We start from the raw sequence: 26,544 nt of genomic DNA, 5'->3' as shown, positions 1-26,544 counted from the left end.
CATCTTTACTAATGTTTATTCAGTAACATATCCTTTGCAAAGCTTGAATCATGTATTGACTGGTTCACAAGCAATCCACGCTGATCTTAGGTGAAATCATATAACATGCTGAAAGGTTCCGAATACGCAAACGTAATACGATCCATGGTTATAATGGGTGGTTCAATTGGCTGAAACAGCCCAAAGCAGAGGTGCTTGTCTTTACATCTCACATCTTTTGGGTTTGTTTACACATGTGTTTCTCCCAGGAACTGGCAGCAGCAGGAGACGTGTTTTTAAAAGTTACACTTGTACTGCTCTTAAAACTCTGCGCACATCGCAAGAAACGCATCAAAACGACCAAAAACGTCCATATGGTGCATGTTCTCAAAAGACTAACAATTAAAAATAGCACAGATGGGTGCCAAAACGGTCCAGGATGCCTTCAAAGCAGCAAGAAACAGTGCAGATGAATGAAACAGAATGAAGGTTTTCTTTTTAATGTTATAACTTGATATTGCGTCTTTTAAAAGTGGTGCGAGAGGCATGATAATGGTCAAAGCCATTTGTCTAGTGCATGTTTATCTAGAAAAACGTTTAAATCCAAATGAAGGCTCTCAAGAAGGTGTCCTGTGTATGTCCCCTTTGGTGTAGATGAATCTCCCATGACAGGCCCTCTCTCCTCTTCACTTGTGGAACTGAGCTTCAGTGGGTGGGGCCAAAGGTGCAATGACGAAAAATATTCGTTGATGTCTTGCTGAAGAGGCAGTCATTTGCAGATGTATTTGGTCCTTGTGATGTCACAAGTTCCACAAATTACAAACGAGACGTTTCTTGGGCCTAGTTTAAGTAAATACTACTTTTCTATTTAGGAGGAAGTTTTCAGTTCCTGTACTTCCAGTATGTTTTATTTCATTAGTACAATAACCTCTTAGAAGTTAAAAGATCAAGAAAAATTTGATTCCTCGTGTCATGGCCCCTTTAATCGATCAGTCGCTAACGATAATACCCCAAAACGCATGTGGAGGACTGCAAATAATATGTTCATGTAGCCTACTGTTTAAATATAATTTAAAATAATAGTACATTATGACTGTTCAGGAAAATTATGTGAATTGTTTAATTACTGTTAATAATCACTTGTATACAAGATAAATATTTAAGTTCATTAAAACTTCACATTGTGGATCGTGGGATATTTCAGACCTTTTTGATTATTTTTTTTATTTTAAATGAAGTAAAATCATAACATGCTGCATAAACAGTACATAACATGCCAATTCTCTTTGTGCTTTCTTGGCGATCACTGACATTATGTGATGGTTGAAACAAGGAGACGGGCGGATCAACAGTGCTTGTTGTTATGTTATACGTTAACACAGTATCATCATGTGGGCAGAAAAATAATGTTAATTTATAGAGAAACGCTCCAACACTGATTACATTGAGTCTGCTTCACCTTCATCTGTGCATGTGTGGTTCTACTTCTGTGTTGTAGACAAGATGTGACATGCAGCTTGCAAGCGCCCTCTAGCGACGAATGATATGTAGACAGTCTTTTCAACGTCTATTTGCATGATTACTGAAAGCATTTGTTCTGAAATTAATTTATCGACTGTCGGTAAGGTTAATCGATCAAATTAACAACAGTTAAGCGATTAATCATTAACATCCCTAGTCTTTAGTCCACGTTTGAATATACATGAATGCAAAAGAAAACTGAGCAACTGAATTTTAGTCTGTTCCTCACACAAAACTATATGACTTCAGAAGACTTAAAATATAGTGAGTCCTATGGACTAATTTTATGGTGGTTTATCATTTTTAAAGCTTGAAAGCCCCTGGTCACTACACGCTTTCTATGTACGGAAAAGAGTCATGCATGTTTAGAATGATATGAAGGTGAATAATTACATTTTTGTATGATCTAGCTTTTTTCTTTAATTCCTTTGAAGGTAATCAGGTATAAATCCATCAGTTTGTCTAAATCTGTGTGTCTGTGTTTGAGAGGGAGTGTGTTAACTCCGCTTCACTCTCAGTGTAATCTGACCACTCTCTCCACCAATCCCTCTGCTTTTACATGACAGTAGAGCTCCAAATCAGGATTCCATGTCCCCCCTCTCTTCCTTGGGGGTGGCACTGCCCCCTCCACTGGGGCAAAGCAGTCCTAACTGCCCCTCCACCCCCAGCCCAGTTCAAATAACAGCCAGGTGAGAGCAGACTGGGACTACGGTGCACTGGGCCTCTGTTTCTTCACTTCTCCTTTCTGTCTCCCATCCTCTCTCGGGTAGTCTCACGTAGCCAGGTCTGCTTCATACAGCAGCTTATTCTGGTCAAGAACCGCCCACCTAGATGTGAAGAGCCATCTGACTGACATGCGTACAATTAAGAGACATAAATACGCTGACATGAATTATACCGTAATAAAATACCAAAGTGGAAAAAATATTTAAAATAATGGCACGGCAGTCTTCACAGAGAATTGTACGGAAAAATAGAGGAAAATGTGTAGAGTCTTGAAAAACAAATACATACTATTTCACAGAAATTACTAAGAAAATAAAGCCAATAATCAAGTTCTGTTCATGGTTATCTAGTTTATTTTCAATTTAGAGCCTCAATCAAAACTCTTGATTTATGTCACTAACCTGGCAAACTTTGGCAAATCCATCCTCAAACCCACTCAAGATGGTAGTTTGTAAACCCAACATTGTTTTCAGGCGGACTTTGTGTGCGCAATATAAATAAAAAGCGACTATGGGCGTGCTGTCTGAGGCTGAGACTACTCTCGAATTACACTCTTTTCTCTTCTCTATGCTTTAGGTGGTTGATTAACCAGCATGCTCTCTTTTCGTAGGTAGCTGTGGTGTCCGTGGTAACCTGAGAATGCTGTAGGTTGCCAGGTGATGGGTGTGCCAGATGATGGTGGTGGGATTTTTGATGGTGTTGATGGTAGGGCTGTGCTAACATAATTTTTGTCTTGTTTTTCTCCTCTGTAGGCAGTTGCAGCAGCAGGCAGATTTAGAAGGGGGGATGAGTAGAGATGCAGTGTATGATACAAATCAGGTGGCGCTTCCTCAGGTAAACATGCACACTCACTTTTCCTCTTGGCTAGTGATGTTCAAAATTACAGATTGGCAAAATAGACAAAAATAGTCATCATTCGTGACCTGTACTCTACCCCCAGCACTGGACTCTAGGTAAAGACAGTAAAACTGTTTTGCTGTAAACGATTTGAATGGGTAAATTGTAGGGCTGTCAATCGGATAACATTTTTTATCGAATTAATTACATGATTTGCTGATTAATTAATCTAAGTAATCACATGTAATTGCTGAGAAAGCAACAGAATTAAAATAAGTTAAGTATATTATAATTTAAAAAATGCTAAATATAATATGTAAAAATATTATAATTTTAATATATTAATATATTGTAGCAGCAGATAAGCATTTATACAATACAAAACGTTTTGTTAGAAGTGGAAAAAAATTGTTTATTATTATTTTTATTTCTATATCTTTTAATATAACTCTGTAATTTGGCCTACTTCCTTCTGCACTGTTTTGAATTGTTGGTCCATGTCAGGGTTCCCCAATTAGTTTTCTCCAAGGGCCAAATTCTGTTAACAAAACAAAGACAAGGGCCAAGGCTGTCTATGTAATGACGCTTTTTGGTGCTGCTATTATTATTATTACTATTGATGTTTTTATTATTAAAAGAGTCACGCATAAATATTCAGATTTGTTTTGTAATAATTCTTTATTTATTTAAACAATTATGAACATTTTGTTTGTATCCAAATACACAAAACTACACAACTTTGCCAGCTGACAAAAAACAAAACAAAAAAACTTGAATGAACAATCTGGATCTCCATGTCCTCCATGCAATTCAACTGTTCCTGCTCATCTCCAAATGGGATCTACAGGTGCATCTACAAAAATTTGAACATCGTGGAGAAGTAAATTTTTTTTCCGTAATTTAATTCAAAAAGTGGAACCTTCATATATTCTAGATTCATTACTGTGGCAGCGGGGGCGTGGTCAAGCGCCCGTCCGGGAGAGAAAAGCGGTAAGGGCGCTCACACCTGAGCTAAATTATGTCTAACACCGGTGTCTAATTACAGTAAGCATGGGGAGAGCAGCATAAAAGAGCAGCAGCCACAGAGCCTCGAGATAGAGAATTACGGACATGTCCGTCATGTGTGATTATGTTTGTGCTTTTGGTTTAAGTTTACATTAAAATATTATTTATGTTGACAAGCCGGTTCTCGCCTCCTCCTTCCCGGGTTTCGGCACCAATGTAAAACTGTTAAAGGATGGGCAAGGAGGAGGCGAGAACCGGCTTGCTCTTTTATGCCGCTCTCCCCATGCTTACTGTAATTAGACACAGGTGTTAGACATAATTTAGCTCAGGTGTGAGCGCCCTTACCGCTTTTCTCTCCCGGACGGGCGCTTGACCACGCCCCCACTGCCACAATTACATATAAAGGTTTTTTGTAATCTAGATGATTACGGTTTACAGCTCATGGAAAGTATCTCAAGATATTAGAATAAAGAACTTATAATACATAATTGCTGCATCAATGCGGCGTGACATGGAGGTAATCAGTCTATGGCACTGCTGAGGTGGAAGCCCAGGTTGCTTTGATAGCATCTTCAGCTCGTCTGTATTGTTGGGTCTGGTGTCTCTCATTTTCCTCTTGACAATACCCCAAATATTCTCTATGGGGTTCAGGTCAGGCAAGTTGGCTGGCCAATCAAGCACAGTAATACCATGGTCAACAAACCAGTTACTTGTAGTTTTGGCACTGTGGGCAGGTGTCTTGCTGTCCTGTCCTGTCAAGTCCTGTTGGAAACTGTGGAAACTTCGCACTGTTCCTCTCCACTCTTCCTCCAGACTCTAGGACCTTGATTTCCAAAAGAAATGGAAAATGTACTTACATCTGAATAGAGGACATTGGACCATTGAGCAATAATTATTTGCAGTAATTTGTGCAAAAGGAGCCCCGAAAAAGTATCGAGTGCATAAATGAACATACTTTTAAGAAGGTCGACATTTCTGTATTATAAATTCTTTATTCTAATGTTTTAATATTCTGGACTTTTTTTCCAGAGCCAGAGGATTTTGAAGTCTTTGAGATATTGTCCTTCTAGAACAGTTATGGAACAGAGTCTATCGAATCTCACCGTAAAAAAGTATAAAAACTAGCGCAGTGCACAGAGCTGGATGCTGCATGAAGTCAAACATAGTTTGAAACTTTGAAAAACTTGTTTCGAGGTCCATAAATTCTGGTGTGCTCATTCTGTGTGTTAGCGCTAGAGCGTGTTTTCTGTGGAAGGCTGTGGAAGGCTGACTGTCCCACTCTGCTGTAAATTTGTAAAAATATGAAGAAAACTTGTTATTTTTAATATAATTCAATAAATAAAATACATTATATTGACCTAGTAAAATAATAATTAAATCTACCTACAGCCAATATCACAGATATATGCACAGTTTATTTCAAATATTTTAAGTGAATTTCAAATAAATATCGTGTTAAAAACGGGGTATATTTTAGGTATGCCCCTATCTTTTTTTTCTCTCATCCGATTACGATACCTGAACTCTCATTATTGGCTAAATTTAAAAAGAAAGAAATACAAACCTCTAACTACACATTATTGCATTAAAAAAGTTGTGAAAACAAAAAGCGATTTTTAATAAAATTGCATAAAGATTTAGATTTTTTTTTTATTAAGAAAATCTGTAACTTATGTACTGGATAATGCTGCAGCATAATTCAGTGAATGTTTTCAGTAGTTTAATTTTATCAGACCTTTTTTGGTTCACTTTAGTTGTAATATGATATCGGTCCACGTTTCATTCATAGTTATTGTTTTGGAACCCAGTCAAATTAAATATTATTGTTATTTATATTATTTTTATTATAAAGTACAACAGTAATGTATTTGTCATAATTTCTTAAATAAAACCCTCAGGCTTTTATTTTGACGAAACATTCCAGGCAGGAAGACAGTGTGAGTGTGAGTGTGCTTCACAGTAGTTTAAATCACTTCCCATTCAAATTCTGGTGAATGCTCCTCTGGTTCAGATCTCTATGCATGTTATAAGCCTACCAAACTGCCAAGCTTCTACATTTGAGCTGGAATTTGTGTGGATCGCTATTTGTTGTTCGCCACTCCGAGAGCTGAAAAAAGCAGTTTGTCACCTGACCCCCCCACGTGTGTTGTGTATAAAAGAGCAGTGCTCATTCTCTGAGAGACATTAAATAATATGCACAAGTCATATAGACAACTTTAATGGTGGTTTTGATGTTCTTTTATCTCATTTTTGGAGCTTGACAGTAGCAACCATGGAGAACACACAGTATCAGATTTGGATTGGGCACGTTGGAACGATACCCGATCAGATTAAAAACATCAGGTTCGGAGCCGATACCAATCCAAGTATAGGATCAGTGCATCCCTGAAGTTTATTTTCATTGTATATGTGTACTGCTCTGTTGCTATAATTAAATTGCATTAGACTATATCTCACATAATATCGGACATCCTGCTTTCTAGTTATCGGTATCAGCATCGGACATTTGAAAACACATTTTAGTCAACAGTAAATTAAACTCTTATTTCAAAAGAACAAGCAAAATATGGTTTCCCTTGTGAAGCTCTGGTGAACTCCATGCCCAAGAGGGTTAAAGCAGTGCTGGAAAATAATGGCGGCCACACCAAAGGTTGACACTTTTGGCCGAATTTGGACATTTTCACTTAGGGGTGTACTCACTTTTGTTGCCAGTGGTTTAGACATTAATGGCTGTGTGTTGAGTTATTTTGAGGGGACAGCAAATTTACACTGTTATACAAGATGTACACTCACTACTTTACATTGTAGCAAAGTGTCATTTCTTCAGTGTTGTTACGTGAAAAGATATAATCAAATATTTACAAAAATGTGAGGGGTGTACGTACTTTTGTGAGATACTGTATGTCCTGTTAAAAACAATAGGTGAAAATGGATCAGTTTTATATAACTCTTTCACTCTCTGTTGTTGTCTCAGGGTCCAGTGCAGACTGTGGGAGTAGTCAGCACTGATCACAGTAAGACTGCTTATAAACACATAAACTCACACAAGCACTACACAATATAAACACAGATTGACAGTGAAAGTGATTGACATACTGTCTTTCTGTATCAGACTCTAAGGCTCTGGCATCCAGTGCACAGCAGATTTACCCTCCAGCAACATCTTTCCCCAGTACTGCACGCCCCAGTGAACCCTACAGGTACCCCACACCTCAGAAATACATACGTTCATTACATTACAAAATACATTCATTGTTAATTAACTATTACTCTCATCTGAAACCTGTATCAGTGCTACACAAACAGACATAAACCCATTTAAACTTTCTACACACTCTTGAAGCCAATGTTATCAACATACAAAAAACTTTTACACTAGTGGTGGGCTTGTTTTTGGCCAATTTAAGAATATTATTTTTGTCTTTTAACAAAAGTACAGACAGTAGCAAGCTTTTTGTAGTGGAATTTAATCATCATTGAAGCTCAAGTGCCTGTGCTCTGATCTCAGGTCAGCTGGAATGGCTCAGCAGATGGTGTCTGCCCCTCACTCAGCAGGTCAGATGCTGGCACAGATGTCATGTCAGAGCACACCCTCTGCAGCCGTTTTCAGCAACAACAGCCCCATTCAGGCCCAAGAAAGAGCCACAGCGCCACCTGGAGTCTGGACTGCAGCAAGACCTCCCTTCAACACACAGGTACAGAGAGGGAGAGTCGCTTTATATTGTGGTAAAGATAATTTTATCACAAGTACTAAATGTAAATCCTCTTGTGAATTTGTGATGCAATTATTGCTAAGGCTCAGGAGCCATGTCAGAAAATCATAGAGACTTTGGAGGGGCCTCTTTTGCCTTGGGCCAGTTAGAACACCTTAGCAACACCCTAGGAATGCCCAACCGCATAACAGTGCATCACCCAGGCTAAAAACCACAAAGAACACATTATCAATAGTACAGCTTAGCAGCATCCTACCTTAGCATTTCCCTAACAACCACAAACCAATGTGTTAAAAACCACATAGAACACGTTAGCAATAGAACAGCTCAGCAAAATCCTACATTAGCAACGCCCTAACAACCACAAACCAATGCATTATAAACCACACTGAACACGTTAGCAATAGTACAGCTCAGAAAAAAACCCAACCTTAGCAATGCCCTAACAACCACATACCAATGTGTTAAAAACCACACAGAACACGTTAGCAATAGTACAGCTCAGCAAAATCCTACATTAGCAATGCCCTAACAACCACAAACCAATGTGTTAAAAACCACACTGAACACGTTAGCAATAGAACAGCTCAGCAAAACCCAACCTTAGCAATGCCCTAGCAACCACAAACCAATGCATTAAAAATCACACTGAACACGTTAGCAATAGTGCAGCTTAACAATGCCCTAACAACCAGATACCAATGTGTTAAAAACCACACAGAACACATTAGCAATAGTACAGCTCAGCAAAACCCAACCTTAGCAATTCCCTAACAAGTCAAGTCAAGTCAAGTCAAGTGGTTTTTATTGTCGTTTCAACCATATACAGTTAGTACAGTACACAGCAAAACGAGACAACGTTCCTCCAGGACCATAGTGCTACATAAAAACAACAAAGGACCAACATAGGACCACATGAGACTACACAACGAAATAAAATACCTATATAAACTACCTATATATACCTATAGAAAGTGCACGTGCAAACATGTGCAAAAAGTACAGGACAGTACAACAAATTTCTGACAATGAACAGGACAATAGACAGTGCAGCGCCGACCAGTACTCAGTAGTGCAAAAAGATGACAGTTTCTAAAAATGTAAACATAACATACTATGAGATAATGTTCTATGCACATAGCAGTTATTGAGGTAGCAGTTATTAAAGTGCAACTCAGGACACGTGTGTGTCAAACCAGTCTCTGAGTATTGAGAAGTCTGATGGCTTGGGGGAAGAAGCTGTTACACAGTCTGGCCGTGAGGGCCCGAATGCTTCGGTACCTCTTGCCAGACGGGAGGAGGGTAAAGAGTTTGTGTGAGGGGTGTGTGGGGTCATCCACAATGCTGGTTGCTTTGCGGATACAGTGTTTTTTGAAAATGTCTTTGATGGAGGGAAGAGAGACCCCAATTATCTTCTCAGCTGTCCTCACTATCCTCTGCAGGGCTTTGCGGTCCGAAACGGTGCAAGTCCCAAACCAGGCAGTGATGCAGCTGCTCAGGATGCTCTTAATAGTCCCTCTATAGAATGTAGTGAGGATGGGGGTTGAGAGATGTGCTTTCCTCAGCCTTCGAAGAAAGTAGAGACGCTGCTGGGCTTTCTTGGTGATAGAGCTGGTGTTGAGGGACCAGGTGAGGTTCTCCGCCAGGTGAACACCAAGAAATTTGGTGCTCTTGACGATCTCCACAGAGGAGCCGTCGATGTTCAGCGGAATGTGTTCACCTTGTGCTCTCCTAAAGTCAACAACCATCTCTTTTGTTTTGTCGACATTCAGGGACAGGTTGTTGGCTCTACACCAGTTCGTCAGCCGCTGCACCTCCTCTCTGTATGCTGACTCGTTGTTCATACCACAACCACATACCAATGTGTTAAAAACCACACAGAACACGTTAGCAATAGTACAGCTCAGCAAAACCCAACCTTAGCAATGCCCTAACAACCACAAACCAATGCATTAAAAACCACACTGAACACGTTAGCAATAGTGCAGCTTAACAATACCCTAACAACCAGATACCAATGTGTTAAAAACCACACAGAACACATTAGCAATAGTACAGCTCAGCAAAACCCAACCTTAGCAATTCCCTAACAACCACATACCAATGTGTTAAAAACCACACTGAACACGTTAGCAATAGAACAGCTCAGCAAAACCCAACCTTAGCAATGCCCTAACAACCACAAACCAATGCATTAAAAACCACACTGAACACGTTAGCAATAGTGCAGCTTAACAATGCCCTAACAACCACATACCAATGTGTTAAAAACCACACTGAACACGTTAGCAATAGTACAGCTCAGCAAAACCCAACCTTAGCAATTCCCTAACAACCACAAACCAATGTGTTAAAAACCACACTGAACACGTTAGCAATAGTACAGCTCAGCAAAATCCTACATTAGCAATGCCCTAGCAACCACATACCAATGTGTTAAAAACCACACAGAACACGTTAGCAATAGTACAGCTCAGCAAAACCCAACCTTAGCAATGCCCTAACAACCACATACCAATGCATTAAAAACCACACAGAACACGTTAGCAATAGTACAGCTCAGCAAAACCCAACCTTAGCAATTCCCTAACAACCACATACCAATGTGTTAAAACCACACAGAACACATTAGCAATAGTACAGCTCAGCAAAACCCAACCTTAGCAATTCCCTAGCAACCACAAACCAATGTGTTAAAAACCACACTGAACACGTTACCAATAGTAGAGCTCAGCAAAACCCTACATTAGCAATTCCCTAGCAACCACAAACCAATGTGTTAAAAACCACACTGAACACGTTACCAATAGTAGAGCTCAGCAAAACCCAACCTTAGCAATGCCCTAACAACCACAAACCAATGCATTAAAAACCACACTGAACACGTTAGCAATAGTACAGCTCAGCAAAATCCTACATTAGCAATGCCCTAACAACCACATACCAATGTGTTAAAAACCACACAGAACACATTAGCAATAGTACAGCTCAGCAATATCCTACATTAGCAATGCCCTAGCAACCACATACCAATGTGTTAAAAACCACACAGGACACGTTAGCAATAGAACAGCTCAGCAAAATCCTACATTAGCAATGCCCCAACAACCACAAACCAATGCATTAAAAACCACACTGAACACGTTAGCAATAGTAGAGCTCAGCAAATCCCAACCTTAGCAATGCCCTAGCAACCACAAACCAATGTGTTAAAAACCACACTGAACACGTTAGCAATAGTACAGCTCAGCAAAACCCAACCTTAGCAATGCCCTAACAACCACAAACCAATGCATTAAAAACCACACTGAACACGTTAGCAATAGTAGAGCTCAGCAAATCCCAACCTTAGCAATGTCCTAGCAACCACAAACCAATGTGTTAAAAACCACACTGAACACGTTAGCAATAGTACAGCTCAGCAAAACCCAACCTTAGCAATGCCCTAACAACCACAAACCAATGCATTAAAAACCACACTGAACACGTTAGCAATAGTACAGCTTAGCAATGCCCTAACAACCACATACCAATGTGTTAAAAACCACACAGAACACATTGGCAATAGTAAAGCTCAGCAAAACCCTACATTAGCAATTCCCTAACAACCACAAACCAATGCATTAAAAACCACACTGAACACGTTAGCAATAGTACAGCTTAGCAATGCCCTAACAACCACATACCAATGTGTTAAAAACCACACAGAACACATTAGCAATAGTACAGCTCAGCAAAACCCTACATTAGCAATTCCCTAACAACCACAAACCAATGCATTAAAAACCACACTGAACAGGTTAGCAATAGTAGAGCTCAGCAAAACCCAACCTTAGCGATTCCCTAACAACCACATACCAATGTGTTAAAAACCACACAGAACACGTTAGCAATAGTACAGCTCAGCAAAACCCAACCTTAGCAATGCCCTAGCAACCACAAACCAATGTGTTAAAAACCACACTGAACACATTAGCAATAGTACAGCTTAGCAATGCCCTAACAACCACATACCAATGTGTTAAAAACCACACAGAACACGTTAGCAATAGTACAGCTCAGCAAAACCCAACCTTAGCAATGCCCTAACAACCACAAACCAATGCATTAAAAACCACACTGAACACGTTAGCAATAGTACAGCTCAGCAATATCCTACATTAACAATGCCCTAACAACCACAAACCAATGTGTTAAAAACCACACTGAACACTTTAGCAATAGTACAGCTCCGCAAAATCCTACATTAGCAACGCCCTAACAACCACAAACCAATGCATTAAAAACCACACTGAACACGTTAGCAATAGTACAGCTCAGCAAAACCCAACCTTAGCAATGCCCTAACAACCACAAACCAATGCATTAAAAACCACACTGAACACGTTAGCAATAGTACAGCTCAGCAAAACCCAACCTTAGCAATGCCCTAACAACCACAAACTAATGTGTTAAAAACCACACTGAACAAACCAATGTGTTAAAAACCACACTGAACATGTTAGCAATAGTAGAGCTCAGCAAAACCCAACCTTAGCAATTCCCTAACAACCACATACCAATGTGTTAAAAACCACACTGAACACGTTAGCAATAGTACAGCTCAGCAAAACCCAACCTTAGCAATGCCCTAGCAACCACAAACCAATGTGTTAAAAACCACACTGAACACATTAGCAATAGTACAGCTTAGCAATGCCCTAACAACCACATACCAATGTGTTAAAAACCACACAGAACACGTTAGCAATAGTACAGCTCAGCAAAACCCAACCTTAGCAATGCCCTAACAACCACAAACCAATGCATTAAAAACCACACTGAACACGTTAGCAATAGTACAGCTCAGCAATATCCTACATTAGCAATGCCCTAACAACCACAAACCAATGTGTTAAAAACCACACTGAACACTTTAGCAATAGTACAGCTCCGCAAAATCCTACATTAGCAATGCCCTAACAACCACAAACCAATGCATTAAAAACCACACTGAACACGTTAGCAATAGTACAGCTTAGCAATGCCCTAACAACCACAAACCAATGCATTGAAAACCACACTGAACACGTTAGCAATAGTACAGCTTAGCAATGCCCTAACAAACACAAACAAATGCATTAAAAACCACACTGAACACGTTAGCAATAGTACAGCTTAGCAATGCCCTAACAACCACAAACCAATGCATTAAAAACCACACTGAACACGTTAGCAATAGTGCAGCTTAACAATGCCCTAACAACCACATACCAATGTGTTAAAAACCACACTGAACACGTTAGCAATAGTACAGCTCAGCAAAACCCAACCTTAGCAATTCCCTAACAACCACAAACCAATGCATTAAAAACCACACTGAACACGTTAGCAATGGTATAGCTCAGCAAAACCCAACCTTAGCAATGCCCTAGCAACCACAAACCAATGTGTTAAAAACCACACTGAACACGTTAGCAATAGTACAGCTCAGCAATATCCTACATTAGCAATTCCCTAACAACCACAAACCAATGCATTAAAAACCACACTGAACACGTTAGCAATAGTGCAGCTTAACAATGCCCTAACAACCACATACCAATGTGTTAAAAACCACACTGAACACGTTAGCAATAGTACAGCTCAGCAAAACCCAACCTTAGCAATTCCCTAACAACCACAAACCAATGCATTAAAAACCACACTGAACACGTTAGCAATGGTATAGCTCAGCAAAACCCAACCTTAGCAATGCCCTAGCAACCACAAACCAATGTGTTAAAAACCACACTGAACACGTTAGCAATAGTACAGCTCAGCAAAACCCAACCTTAGCAATTCCCTAACAACCACAAACCAATGCATTAAAAACCACACTGAACACGTTAGCAATGGTACAGCTCAGCAATATCCTACATTAACAATGCCCTAACAACCACAAACCAATGTGTTAAAAACCACACTGAACACGTTAGCAATGGTACAGCTCAGCAAAACCCAACCTTAGCAATGCCCTAGCAACCACAAACTAATGTGTTAAAAACCATACAGAAAGGGGCCTGGGAAAGACGCTGACTACCACACCTGGAGTCGGAAGTTCAAATCTAGGGCATGCTGAGTCAAGTCAAGTCATTTTTATTTGTATCGCGCCTTTCTCAACACACATTGTTTCAAAGCAGCTTTATTGAAGATCAGGCATTAACAGAATATAAAACTGTAATGTTTATGAGTAATCATTGTGTAGTTTGATAAAATATGATTGTGAATTGTGTTTAAAATTAATTAATTAAATAATAATTGTATTTAGAACCCCAGTGAGTAAGCCGAAGTCGACTGTAGCAAGGAACACAAAACTCCATAAGATGTTGTTTAATGGGAGAAAAATAACATTGGGAGAAACCAGACTCACTGTGGGGGCCAGTTCCCCTCTAGCTAACATCATGAATATAATGCCAATATTACTTATGTATAGTGCAAGTCATAGTTTAAAATTATTAAAACAAGTAAGCGTTAAGGGACAGTGTTTAAACAAAGATTTTGTATGAATTGTAAGATTAATGACTAATGTATTTGAAGTTCATCCTGGATTAACTGCAGAAGTTCACATAGATGCAATTGTCCTTCGTTAATTGGCCGATGAAGGATTTTGTTGGCAATTGATAGTCTATGTATTCCATTTCAAGTGTGTAGTCCATCAATAAACCGAGGCGATGCAGGCAGAGATCAGTGAAGTGCATCGCAGTTCAACCTAGCCTGTAATTTCGGTGAGGTTCGGTGGGGTCCATCTTAAGTCCAAAGTTCAGACAATGGTATATGAATTATCCCATGTCTTATGGTTGGAGTTGACATCAGTTCATCCTCTGAAGTCCATCGCAATAGACTGAAGTGATGTCTGGCTGGCACCGGCTGCATTTAGTCATCATCACACAGCAATACGAAGCAGGAATGGAGCTGGATCCAGCCAGTTCTTGTGACCTCAGGATAGGAGTCCCGAGGTTGAGACAGGGAAACAAATAAAATAATATTAGCATAGATGCCATTCAATTTATTGCAGAGTTAGATCATGATCAATGTTTCTGATTCCAGTAGACCTAGCTAAAGCAACCTAATTGTGGGTTGGAGGATAAATTAGGTGTATGCCTGGCTAAATAGATGAGTCTTTAGTCTAGACTTAAACTGAGAGAGTGTGTCTGCATCTCGTACTGTGTTTGGGAGACTATTACATAGTTTAGGAGCCAAATATGAAAAGGATTTACCTCCTTTTGTGGATTTTGATATTCTAGGAACTATTAACAGGCTTGAATTTTGAATATGAAATTTAACAGGTAGCCAATGTAACGATGATAAAATGGGGCTAATATGATCATATTTCTTGGTTCTCGTTAGCACTCTGGCTGCTGCATTTTGAACCAGTTGAAGTTTATTTATTGAACTTGCTGGACATCCTCCCAGTAATGCATTACAATAATCTAGTCTTGAGGTCATGAATGCATGAATTAGTTTTTCGGCATCAGCAACAGAGCATATGTGCCATAATTTAGCAATATATCTTAGGTGGAAGAATACTGTTCTACAAACATTTGTAATTTGATTTTCAAAGGACTGATTGGTATCAATTATAACACCTAAGTTCTTTGCTGTTGAAGGATGATGTAACAGTACATCCACCGAGAGTCAAATTATATTGTAGCTGCTTATTTTTAGAGGTTTTTGTTCCAATAATTAGTACTTCTGTTTTGTTGGAATTGAGTTGAAGGAAATTTCTGGCCACCCAATCATTTATTTCTTTGATACACTCTGCTAATTTGGAGAATTGTGAAATCTCATCAGTTTTTGAAGAAATACAAAGTTGGTATCATTGGCATAACAGTGGAAACTTATTCCACAATTCCTGATAATATCTTCCAGGAGAAGCATATACAAGGAGAAAAGAAGAGGCCCTAAAACTGATCCCTGTGGCACTCCATACTTTTACTTTTGTTTGGTTTGACAATTCCTCATTTAAATAGACAAAGTGGTAGCGGTCTGCTAAATAGGACTTAAACCATGCTTATGCAGCTCCACAAATGCCAACATAATTCTCTAGCATATTAAAGAGAATGTCGTGATCTATCGTGTTGAAGGCAGCACTAATGCAGCCGCGATCAGATGATAAGAGCAAGTCATTTGTAACTCTGATAAGTGCAGTCTCTTTACTGTGATGGGTCTTAAAATCCTGACTGAAATTGTTAAAATATACCATTTCTCTGTAGAAATGAAGATAGTTGGGAGGACACTACCTTTCTAGTATTTTTTTACATAAATGGGAGATTTGAAATCGGTCTATAATTAGCCAGTTCTCCAGGATCAAGTTGTGGCTTCTTAATAAGCAGTTTGATAACTGCCATTTTAAAGTTTCTTGGGACATGTCCTAATGATAGCGAATAATATTAAGAAGAGGTTCTGAAATTACAGGAAATACCTCTTTTAAGAGCTTAGTTGGTATTGGATCTAACAAACATGTTGTGGCGTTTGATGTTTCGCTAAGTTTCGTTAGCTCTTCATGACCTATGACAGCAAAGGATTGAAGTTGCTCATGAGGAAAATTATGAGAGACTGTTTTCTGAGGTGCAATGCCAGATGATTGCATAATTCCAATTTTATTTCTGATTATTTCAATTTTATCAGTAAAGAAATTCATGAAGTCATTACTCTTGTGCTGCGATGTAATATCTGGTTCTGTTGAGGCTTTATTCCTAACTAATTTAGCCACAGTACTGAATAAACACCTAGAATTGTTGTGGTTATTTTCTATGAGTTTACTAAAATATGCTGACCTGGCAGCTTTTAGTGCCTGTCTGTAGCTACAAACACTATCCTTCCATGCACCATGAAATACTTCTAATTTTGTTTTCTTCCACATGCGCTCCATTTTCCAAGCTGCTCTTACTTATTTAATATTCTTTAGTCGAAGGGTGGCGACACTATCAAGAGTGCTAGAGATGACTTTATATTTTTTTGTTATTTCATCAAGTTCTTCTGGGCTTTGGGGTTTATTGCGTATATGAGATAGATCTGGAAGAGTATTAGTGAAGCTATCTTTAGTGGTCGAAAGAATAGTTCTACCTGAACGATAGCGTGGTGTAGATTGAGTAACATTGTCTGATCGCAGCATACAAGAGACGAGGAAATGATCCGAGATGTCATCGCTCTGCAGCAGAATTTCTATATTATCAACATCAACTCCATATGAAAGAATTCAATCTAACGTATGATTATGGCGATGAGTTGGTCCTGTCACATTTTGTCTGACTTCCAAGAGTTGAGAATATCGATAAATGCTAATCCCAATGTGTCATTTTCATTATCTGTGTGAATGTTGAAGTCACCAACAATTAAAGTTCTATCTACAGTAACTACAAGATCTGATTAAAAAATAGCAAATTCACCAAGGAAATCAGAATAAGGCCCGGGTGATCTATATACACTGTAGCAAGGGTAAAAGTTTAGTTTATGTTGACATAGTGTTTTTTATTTATATCTGACGGTGTTCTATTAAGCATCATTAGTTCAAAAGACTTACATTTATATCCTGTCTTCTGAGTAACACCAAAAGCTTTACTGTAAATTGCAGCAACACCTCCTCCTTGACCCTTCAGACGAGGCTCATGTTTATAACAATAACATGGGGGAGTAGATTAATTTAAATGAATATATTCATCCAGTTTAAGCCAGGTTCCAGTCAAACAGAGTGCATCCAAACTATGATCTGCAATAAAAGGTGATACAGTCTCTGTGTTGTAGTTTACGCTATGTGTTGTAGTATTACGCATGCTATGTCTCCACGTTAACACGATCAACAAGCCACATGATAAGATGCAAAGATTGACGGTCTCCGACGCGGAGGCAACTGAGATTCATCCTCCGCCACCCGGATGGAGACGAGCCACCACGAGGACATAGAGTGCATTGGGAATTGGACATTACAAATTGGGGAGAAAAGGGGAGAGCATTCGCATAGTAATGCGCCACTCAGAACACATCAGCAACCACCTAAAAACGCTCTAGCAACCACTCACACCAATGTGCTAAAAATATCCCAGAACACCTTAGTATCACACTAGCAACCGCATGGCAACGTGCCACCCAGAACACATCAGCAACCACCTAAAAACGCTCTAGCAACCACTCACACCAATGTGCTAAAAATATCCCAGAACACCTTAGAATCACACTAGCAACCGCATAGCAACGTGCCACCCAGAACACATCAACAACCACCTAAAAACGCTCTAGCAACCACACACACACCACTGTGTTAAAAATCTCCCAGAACACCTTAGCAACACACTAGCAACCACATAGCAATGTGCCACCCAGAAAACATCGGCAACCACCTAAAAACTCCCTAGCAACCACACACACACCACTGTGTTAAAAATCTCCCAGAACACCTTAGCAACACACTAGCAACCACTTAGCAATGTGCCACCTAGAAAACATCGGCAACCACCTAAAAACTCCCTAGCAACCACATACATCTGTGTTAAAAATCTCCCAGAACAGTTAAGCTAAAGTACAGCAACACGCAGTCAAACACCAATATCACCCTATCAACGTGGCAGTGATTTATGTAAATGTAGTTTGCAGAGTTCTAGTCTGGGTATTTTATTGATTAAAGGAACTGAAGTGTTCCCATTCCTGTTTATGAGCTCATAGCTGTGAATATGTAGCAGTCAGAGACAAAGAGCAAAAATCTGTTCTGATTGTAATATGTCTTTCTGGAGGGTTGCTTGCCCATGTTCCTGTATGTTGTGATTCCTCTCTATGTCCAGCAGGTGGCAGGTCAAGTAATGAAGAATCAGTCACCTCAATTTTACATGGGAGGTTTCAACTCTGCTCCTACATCCTCCACTTCCTCATCCTTTGGCCAGATTGGCGGAGCTGCTTCTTCAATGGCAAACACATCGAGTTACCCACAACTCAACAGTCACATCAACCCCTCATCAAACAGCCATGGTAAACTTTTTACAGCAAATGTACCTTATCTAGAACACGTATATATCGTTATCTTTAAAATGATATATGTAATCACTCAATTCTGTTTTCCTTCTTTTCTTTTATCTCACTCGTGTTCTTTCATTCAGGTGATGTTGGTCAGATGGGAGCACAGTTCACCTCCAGGCCAGCAGAGGCAGTATCAGGGTGGCAGCAGTGGCAAAATCAGCCACTCACACAAGGCACTGCAAATACACACCTGCAGTCTCAGAACAACCAGTCAGAGATATTTTCAGTAAGTGGAGCAAACATGCTCATTCCCACACATAAACAAGCGTATGCTTACAATGTAATGAAAATCCCTCATTCTCAACCCGTATGACTGACTTTCTTGCATGGAACTCCAAAGGAGACATTTAACAGAATCTTGTCACTGTACATTTCCATACAATTGGAGTGAATGAGGATGGATGCTATTTAGTTTCAAAAAATGACCTGAAAGTACCATAAACGCCTTCTAAATGACACGTACGCTATTTTTCAAGTCTTCTGAAGCCATAATATAGCTGTGTGTGTGAGGAACAGATACAAATTTAAGATGTTATTCAGGTTATTCAGGTTTTTTCAATTAATAAAAAAATAATACATTACAAACCCAGTTCACACAAAACAATTACTTGACTACACCTCTTCTATAAGAACATGATTCAATTACTAATGGCACTTTTCCACTGAACGTTACGGTTTGACACGCCTCAACTCTACTCGCTTTACTTTTCTGAGCTTGCATTTCCACTGCAGTTTAATGCCTCATCAGCGTGGGTGGGATTATAGGATGATCGTCATAGTTGCGCTGCCTCTACTGCCGTGACATCATCTTAAACACGACACAAACTGGCCTGGTTGTTTTAGAAGCAAGCTTCCAGTAGCTGGTCAACTAAATAAAGTGAAGCTTTCAAGCAGAGTATAGAGTTAACATAACACAACACCATCCTCAATCGTTGCTGAGTCATGGGCACTCTCCCTCCCATTGCTCGCCGGTTTAGATAGCTTCCATTTGGTCGAACCACTTCCACTTTTCCTTGATGGTTCTGTAGTCACTTAAGTTTTCACTTAAACTTTTCCCTACACTGTGGGTATGTCCGGTGGTAGCTGTGTGTGGCCAACAGCTGAGACACTTCCTGAGAGACTTTATCGTTTCGCTCAATGCTAACAAGTGGACCGTCTGCACCTCGTTCATGGTTTTGCGCACAGCCATTTCTTTTTTCACAATTCGAAAGACGTGTGAACAAATGATACTGCTATCGCTGTTTAAAATCTTTAAAACTAGCGGGTTGATTTCGCGTGTCGGAAATAGTGACGCTGATAGTGACGATTCTCTCTGACCAGTCAGTGATCTGCAGGATTTTGACGTCACGTTTAGTATGGGTTCGGCTCGCTTGGAACCTCGACCGAGGGGGTACTAAAAAAAGTCATCAGGTACCAGGTACTATCCACAGTGGAAAACCCCCAAAACAGCAAGCAGAGTCGAGTCGAGTTGTACCGTGCAGTGGAAAAGCCCCATAAGTGCAAAAGTCTAATTGAAATTATTTTGAAGAAATATCGCCATTGCGATATGATAAACATAAAACAAAAAAACATGGGTGATTCCTTTTAACCAAAATTAAACCATGTTTTATATACAAATATACACTAAATATAAATAGCAAACTGCGCTTAAGTGGCTGCCTCCCATGTTATCTCTTCCTGGGCCCCTAATCAGAGGCCCTGATATAAAAAAACGATTTGATATAATTCTCCCTGATAGCACACGTACATCACCCAAACGTCTATTTGATATGTGTGTCTACCTCTGGACTTATTTTGAGAAGACGTTTACTCATCTGCATTACATCTTTAAGACACGTCAATAAATATGTCTCTGATTCTAGCAGATGATTTAGAATGCCCTTTTTAAGACGTTTAGCAGATGTTAATTAAATGCTGATGCTTTTCAGATGACAAGATAAAAACAGACATCTTCAGAGGTTTGTTTGCACTATCTGGGCTTTAATAAAATCATATATGAAAAATACAGCTGTCACGATTATGAAATTTGGCTGAGGATTAATTGTCAAACAAATAATTGTGATTATGACGATTAATTATCTCATTAAGTGCTATAACAATTAATTTTCATATAAATTGTCTTTTTTTTTTTTAAGGTGTGTTTTTTATGCATGTGTGCTTCATACACAAAGTCATTTTTACAAACAATATTTAACTTGAAATATATAAATCAAATAATAAAATAGGGATAAACTATGATTTCCTTTTAAGGTTTTAAAACTAATAAATTACATGAAAAATTATGTTTTAAATATCAAAATATTTCCAAATACTTAAACTATGTCTCTGTTTCTGAACAACTTAAGTTTTGGCCATTTTACATTTACACTTATTTTTGAACTAATATATTTGTAATTATTTTAATAAAAAATTAAATATAATTTTATATATATATATATATATATATTTCATTGTATTTATATTAATTATATTATACTATGCAATAGTAATAGTGTGCATTCAGGACAGGAGCTGGTTGACCTCCGCGGTGCGGCTCAGTGACACTCGGAATCGGAGTTCAACTAAATGACACACAAGTGCACCGTTCTTGGCATTTATACAGTATATTTGCTTAAAATTCCCTTATATGTGAATTAAAATGTGATTGGAATTTGAAAACCCAATAATCGCGGTTTTCTCAAATAACCACGGATGGATCAAATCACTGCGATCAGACGGTTATTTAATTATCACATTTAATTATACATTTTAGCATATTTGTACGTGGCTTCCTTATGCGCATGAATGTGTGTTTTGGTATGATGATCCTGCTTTGTGATATATTTATTTATTTATTTTATGATTATTCTAAATAAAATTCCCCTGCCTGACGTGCGTGTGTGCGTGCGTGCGTGCGTGTGTGCGTGTGTGTGTGTGTGTGTGTGTGTGTGTGTGTGTGTGCACCCCAACCAGTAGGACAAGACCTTAATTCATCCCTGTTACAGCACATGACATTTTTAATGTCAATTAATTTAATTTTACTATGTCATATTTTTATTTTTATTTTTTTTTCATTCTATAAATGTTTTTCAAATTTGTATAACCAACATGGACTGAAAGGTTATTTTTTTATAAACTTGAAACATGTTTTAAACTAGATTTTTAAAAGATTTTACATTTTATTACCCCGGACAATCATATTTGTCAGTGACCAATTCACTAAAAATCTTTCCCTCCGCTGGAGCTCTTAAATCCCTCTGATGTTTTCAAATATTCCACAAGAAGATGCTGCATGCCAGATTTGACGTTAGTAAAACCATCTACCATGATTTATCACGTTGCATAAATGGGTCACTTGAATTTGATGTAATATGTTAATTTCACACAATTATTAAAACAATTAAATAAATATGTAATCATGTCCCTTGACCCGCCAAACCATTGAGAGCACTCAGCAATGAATAAATAACCGATGAACTTCTTTTAACTTGACACAGCGTCTGAAACACGTTGCGCATGGCGTGAGATGCTGGAGAAAAAAAAACAGTGAGATGCAAAGGCCAAATGGCTTTTCTCAGCAAATACTGATTTGCAACTGTTTGCGATTCATTCAAGTAAATAACCATTGTGTCTTGTAATTAATTTGAATAGGTTTTTAAAATGATTGACAGCCCTACTTGTAACCAATCACATTGCAGTACACTCGTGCGAAAGGTATTCGAGAGCTATGGTGTAGGCCAAGATTTTCTGTGAATAGACAGAATGACTGAATTTTCATTTCTGTCTTAAACATCTCTTGCTGTATCTCATCTCCAGGATGTTCTCTCCATGTTGGATCAGTCTGGCACTTTTGGCAACGAAGACTTTGCAGAGATGTCTATTTTTCCTCCATTCCCTGAGTGATCCTCCTCCTTTTGTCAATTTCTTCACTCCCTGTTGCTCTCTTACTCTCCATTTCTTTCTGTTTTGAACAAATGTATGACAGTGTAGAGGTATAGAGGTATTTACAGAAGCAGAGAAGAATGGAAGGATATCACAATTCTTATAAGCCATACTGTGAGGATACAAGAGGGAGGGAGAAAAATAGCCTAGCACACACACACACAGACAGACAGACGTCGATGACCCCTGTGCTTTGAACAGGGGTGAAATGTGTTCACTTTAAAATCACGCACAATTGCACACTTCGAGCACATACAGTCCCACACTGTCTCTGCCATACCCACACGTTTTTTATTTTTGAGTTTGAAATAAGGATTTCTTTTATCCATTTTGTGTACTTTTTTTTCCACACACACAAAGACAGTATTGTCTGTCTGTATTACTGCAATGCAATATGATATTTTGATCCCATTCAAATGTAAGAGAAAATTTGATTCAGCCACTAGTATGTGACAGCATTGATCTGGAGTGTCATGGCTGCCTCAGAATTTAGCTCTGAATGTAAAGAAGTTAAAGAGCTCTAAATGTGTTGGTGGAGTCCGTCCTCCTTTTAAGCTTTTACATTTATTTTTAAAAACTTCCATAAGGGTGGGAATTGAATTGATCTGGCCACACCCCACATTCAATACAAGCACACAACAGAGGAAGTTCATTAGTCCAATGCAATTTGTTACGCAACTGATTGGACATATTGGACATACTGGATTATCTGAATTTAAAAAAATTAAATCTGTGTTGCCATATAATACCACAGAATGCGCACCACATTTTTGGGGGATATATGATCCTTGAAATTCAGTCATGAAACTCTACATGGCCAAATATGATTGGTTCTTTTACATGTAATCTGTTAGCCAATCAACTTGCGCTCTCTGTCTTTGTCTAACTTTTAAATTGCCTTATGTAAGGGCGTAGCCAGGAAATTAGTTTTGTGTGGGCCTTAATAAAAATGGATGGGCCAGATTTTCGCCCATGTTTTGTTGTTGTTGTTCTCCGTAACAAAAGAGAGGTGGCACATTCAAACAATTCTTTCACACTTTCAGAAATGTGAATTTATGCATTTTTTTTGTTTTTAAATATATATTTTATAAATATATATTTGAAGTCAGTGAATAATCTCTAATATTCTGGGTGGGCCTGGGTCTAATTTGGTGGTCCTATGCTCACCGCAGGACCCCCTTGGCTAAGCCACTGTTTGTATTCAGGTAAACCAGTTTAACTGCCGTGCGCAATGGGAGTTTTCTCATTTAAACCCTCCTCCTCCCCAGTACCACAGGGCTACATCTGCTTCATGGGGATTGTGTGCATGTTTATTGACATTCTAATGACAAGACCATTCTGGGGAGACAATGAAAGTTTAAATTGTAATTCTACTTCCTTAAATTCAGATTACAATTCCATCCTCTTTACTACTTCAGTTCAAATTCAGGAATTGAATCTGAGTTTTAAAGGCATTTTCAGTTCAATCCTTAGCGGTGCTCATCCCTGGCTTCTATTGATGCAGTGTAACACATAACCTGCTGCAGTAGCTCTGGCTGCTTTCAAACTCATCACAGGCTGTGGATACGTCTAATATGTTTCTCTTGTCAATTCTGCAGCTTTATGTAAAGTTTCGCCTGTGCTGATGTCATGGTTTCACTCTGGCACGTTTTTGTAAACACAATGAAAAAGATTGTAAATCAAGCAATAATGAGCAGGATTTGTGTACTTCAAAGCCATTTTATTGGTAGACTAAGCATTATCGTAACATTAATATAAAGTGGAAAAGAAGAAACCTATAAGCATAATCTGTTCAGTCAGTTTTATGCTTTTGGATTCACCGACAAGTCGTCATTCTAGATTGGCCTTGTACAGAGAGACTATTCCAGAATTTCTTATAATTCTTCAGTTGAATCCATATAGGCTAAGGAATATTGGCACATTTCGTTTATGAATAGTTAATTTTTTTTAGATGAAAAACTTAATGAAATGTGTTTTATATTTGCTTTTGAATGTGGGTGGATCTGTTCTCTTCAATACTAATTCATGTTAATTAAAATAAGTGAATCCACGTGTCAATAGAAGCCTTTTCTCTGATATGAAATGACCAATGCTCTGGTCTGTTGCGATTGTGTGTTTGTTTTTCGCCACCTTGTTTCTCATCCGGATTTTTACAATGATGTGAACTGCAGTTTATGTAGTACACAGAATCAGAAATATATGAGCATACATGTATATGAAATATTCAACATGAAAGAGAACTGTTTTGTCTTTTGAATAAAATTTCTATATTGTCAAATAAAATTGTGGGGGTATTTATTTTAAACCTTGTTTAGAGGTGTAACCTTTGATAATGGCCACAAAAAATACCATGGTATTAAGGTGCATTGCTAATAATATTAGCAGTAAATTGTAATATTGTAATTTTAAAACACATTTATCATGAGTCTTAAATCATGAGCACTCACATGAGATGAGGACTCCACTTATATCTGCAACCATATAAAATTTGTTTTAATCTACATTGGTCAGGGGCGTCCTCATGGGGGCTGCCATTTTAAAATCACATGACCAGCTGAATACTACTCTCTTAATCTCAGTAACCGTCTTGTTATTGGACACTTTCACTCTCAGATTAAGTGAATCATGTCTGATTGTGAATAGTGAATTTCTACAATGGCATCTTTCACTAAAAACATTTGCGTTTGAATGATGCGGCATCCACACCACTAGGTGTCACTAAGTACACAAAATACAATAGACGCAAGAACAAACAGGCCCATCAGAACGTTGCATGTGTATATATATATATATATAATGCGATTCAATCTGTTTGCTGCACTCATGAATGTGACAGAAAGCGCAAACATAGTTACATATAAACCCAATGAGTCATTACAAATCACATAAAACTGTATTCTATCTTGTTTTTTTATGAAAGGGGTTCTACAACTTATTATCCTATATACTGTATTTTGACTTTCATTCATCTACTGTGTTCATCACACCCACCCTGAAGGTCTGTCTGCCCACCCTAAATGATTGGACTGAAGGCAAAATGAAAGCTGTGCAGTGCGACGGTTATTAGATTTAGATTAATCTCTGGCACTTGTAAATTGCCACAAGATTAATATTAAGAGCATTGCAACAAAGAACATGTACTGTACAAAGAGTCTTCTTTGCTGTGGCGAGATCTCCAGTGCTCAAACTTTAGCGGATAGCCATGGACGCACTCAGGGTCACAGTAATATGTTCCCTCTGTGCTGTGCTTAAAGGGTAACTAAACCCCTGCTCAGAGTCTGACTCCACCCACTAGCAATATTTGAAAAATGCTTGAAAAGTGGGCAGACCCCAGCGGGGATAGAGGGGACGAACCGAGTGCGGGGCTGAGCGGGGGGGGGGGGGGGCACCTGAGACCCGTAGTGACGGATTAATTGACAGCTGCTGTCAGACTCTAAAATGGAGTGTGACTGGAGTGACGCAAGTAGCTTTGCCACGGAGCGGTCTTGTGAAGTTGAGGACTTTTCTCCCCCACCTTCACCTGAAGTGGAGGAGGGTGAATTGTATTACTATTATGTTATTATTATTCCTCACACGGTCGCAAGACGACATGTACATGAATCTGATGAGCTTTATCGAGTTGATGTCAATAGCGCACGCTCTGTAGGCATATTCATATTTTGCCGCTATGTGAAAAAGTCCAGCAAAATGCGTTTGTCGACCCCAGAGGATTAACTTTAGCCTAACCATAAATTGTGATTCAAATATATATGATCACTCACCTCAAGACGCCGCTGCGGTGGTGGAGTCCATGCAGGAGGAGCAGCGTTTGGCA

General features: G+C 38.8%; 1 protein-coding gene across 6 annotated transcripts in view; it reads left to right on the top strand.

The window, feature by feature from the left end:
* The window catches only part of LOC127658413 (aryl hydrocarbon receptor nuclear translocator-like), a 46,904-nt gene extending 21,908 nt beyond the window's left edge, over positions 1-24,996 (top strand). For 2 of the 6 annotated variants that reach the window (XM_052147691.1, XM_052147692.1), the window contains 8 exons: positions 2,067-2,189; positions 2,979-3,060; positions 7,043-7,082; positions 7,181-7,268; positions 7,577-7,763; positions 18,578-18,761; positions 18,890-19,035; positions 22,605-24,995. In XM_052147691.1, the coding sequence (XP_052003651.1) occupies positions 2,067-2,189; positions 2,979-3,060; positions 7,043-7,082; positions 7,181-7,268; positions 7,577-7,763; positions 18,578-18,761; positions 18,890-19,035; positions 22,605-22,691 (937 nt within the window). In that variant the 3' untranslated portion in view covers positions 22,692-24,995. Of the gene's footprint in view, positions 1-2,066; positions 2,190-2,978; positions 3,061-7,042; positions 7,083-7,180; positions 7,269-7,576; positions 7,764-18,577; positions 18,762-18,889; positions 19,036-22,604 lie in introns of all 6 variants that reach the window. The other 4 variants (XM_052147690.1, XM_052147689.1, XM_052147693.1 and 1 more) reach the window with 4 other exon arrangements.
* Positions 24,997-26,544: the final 1,548 nt, after the last annotated feature.

The sequence above is a fragment of the Xyrauchen texanus genome, chromosome 17 (assembly GCF_025860055.1).
Source record: "Xyrauchen texanus isolate HMW12.3.18 chromosome 17, RBS_HiC_50CHRs, whole genome shotgun sequence".
Lineage (NCBI taxonomy): Eukaryota > Metazoa > Chordata > Actinopteri > Cypriniformes > Catostomidae > Xyrauchen > Xyrauchen texanus.
This window is presented reverse-complemented; position numbering and strand designations above follow the sequence as displayed.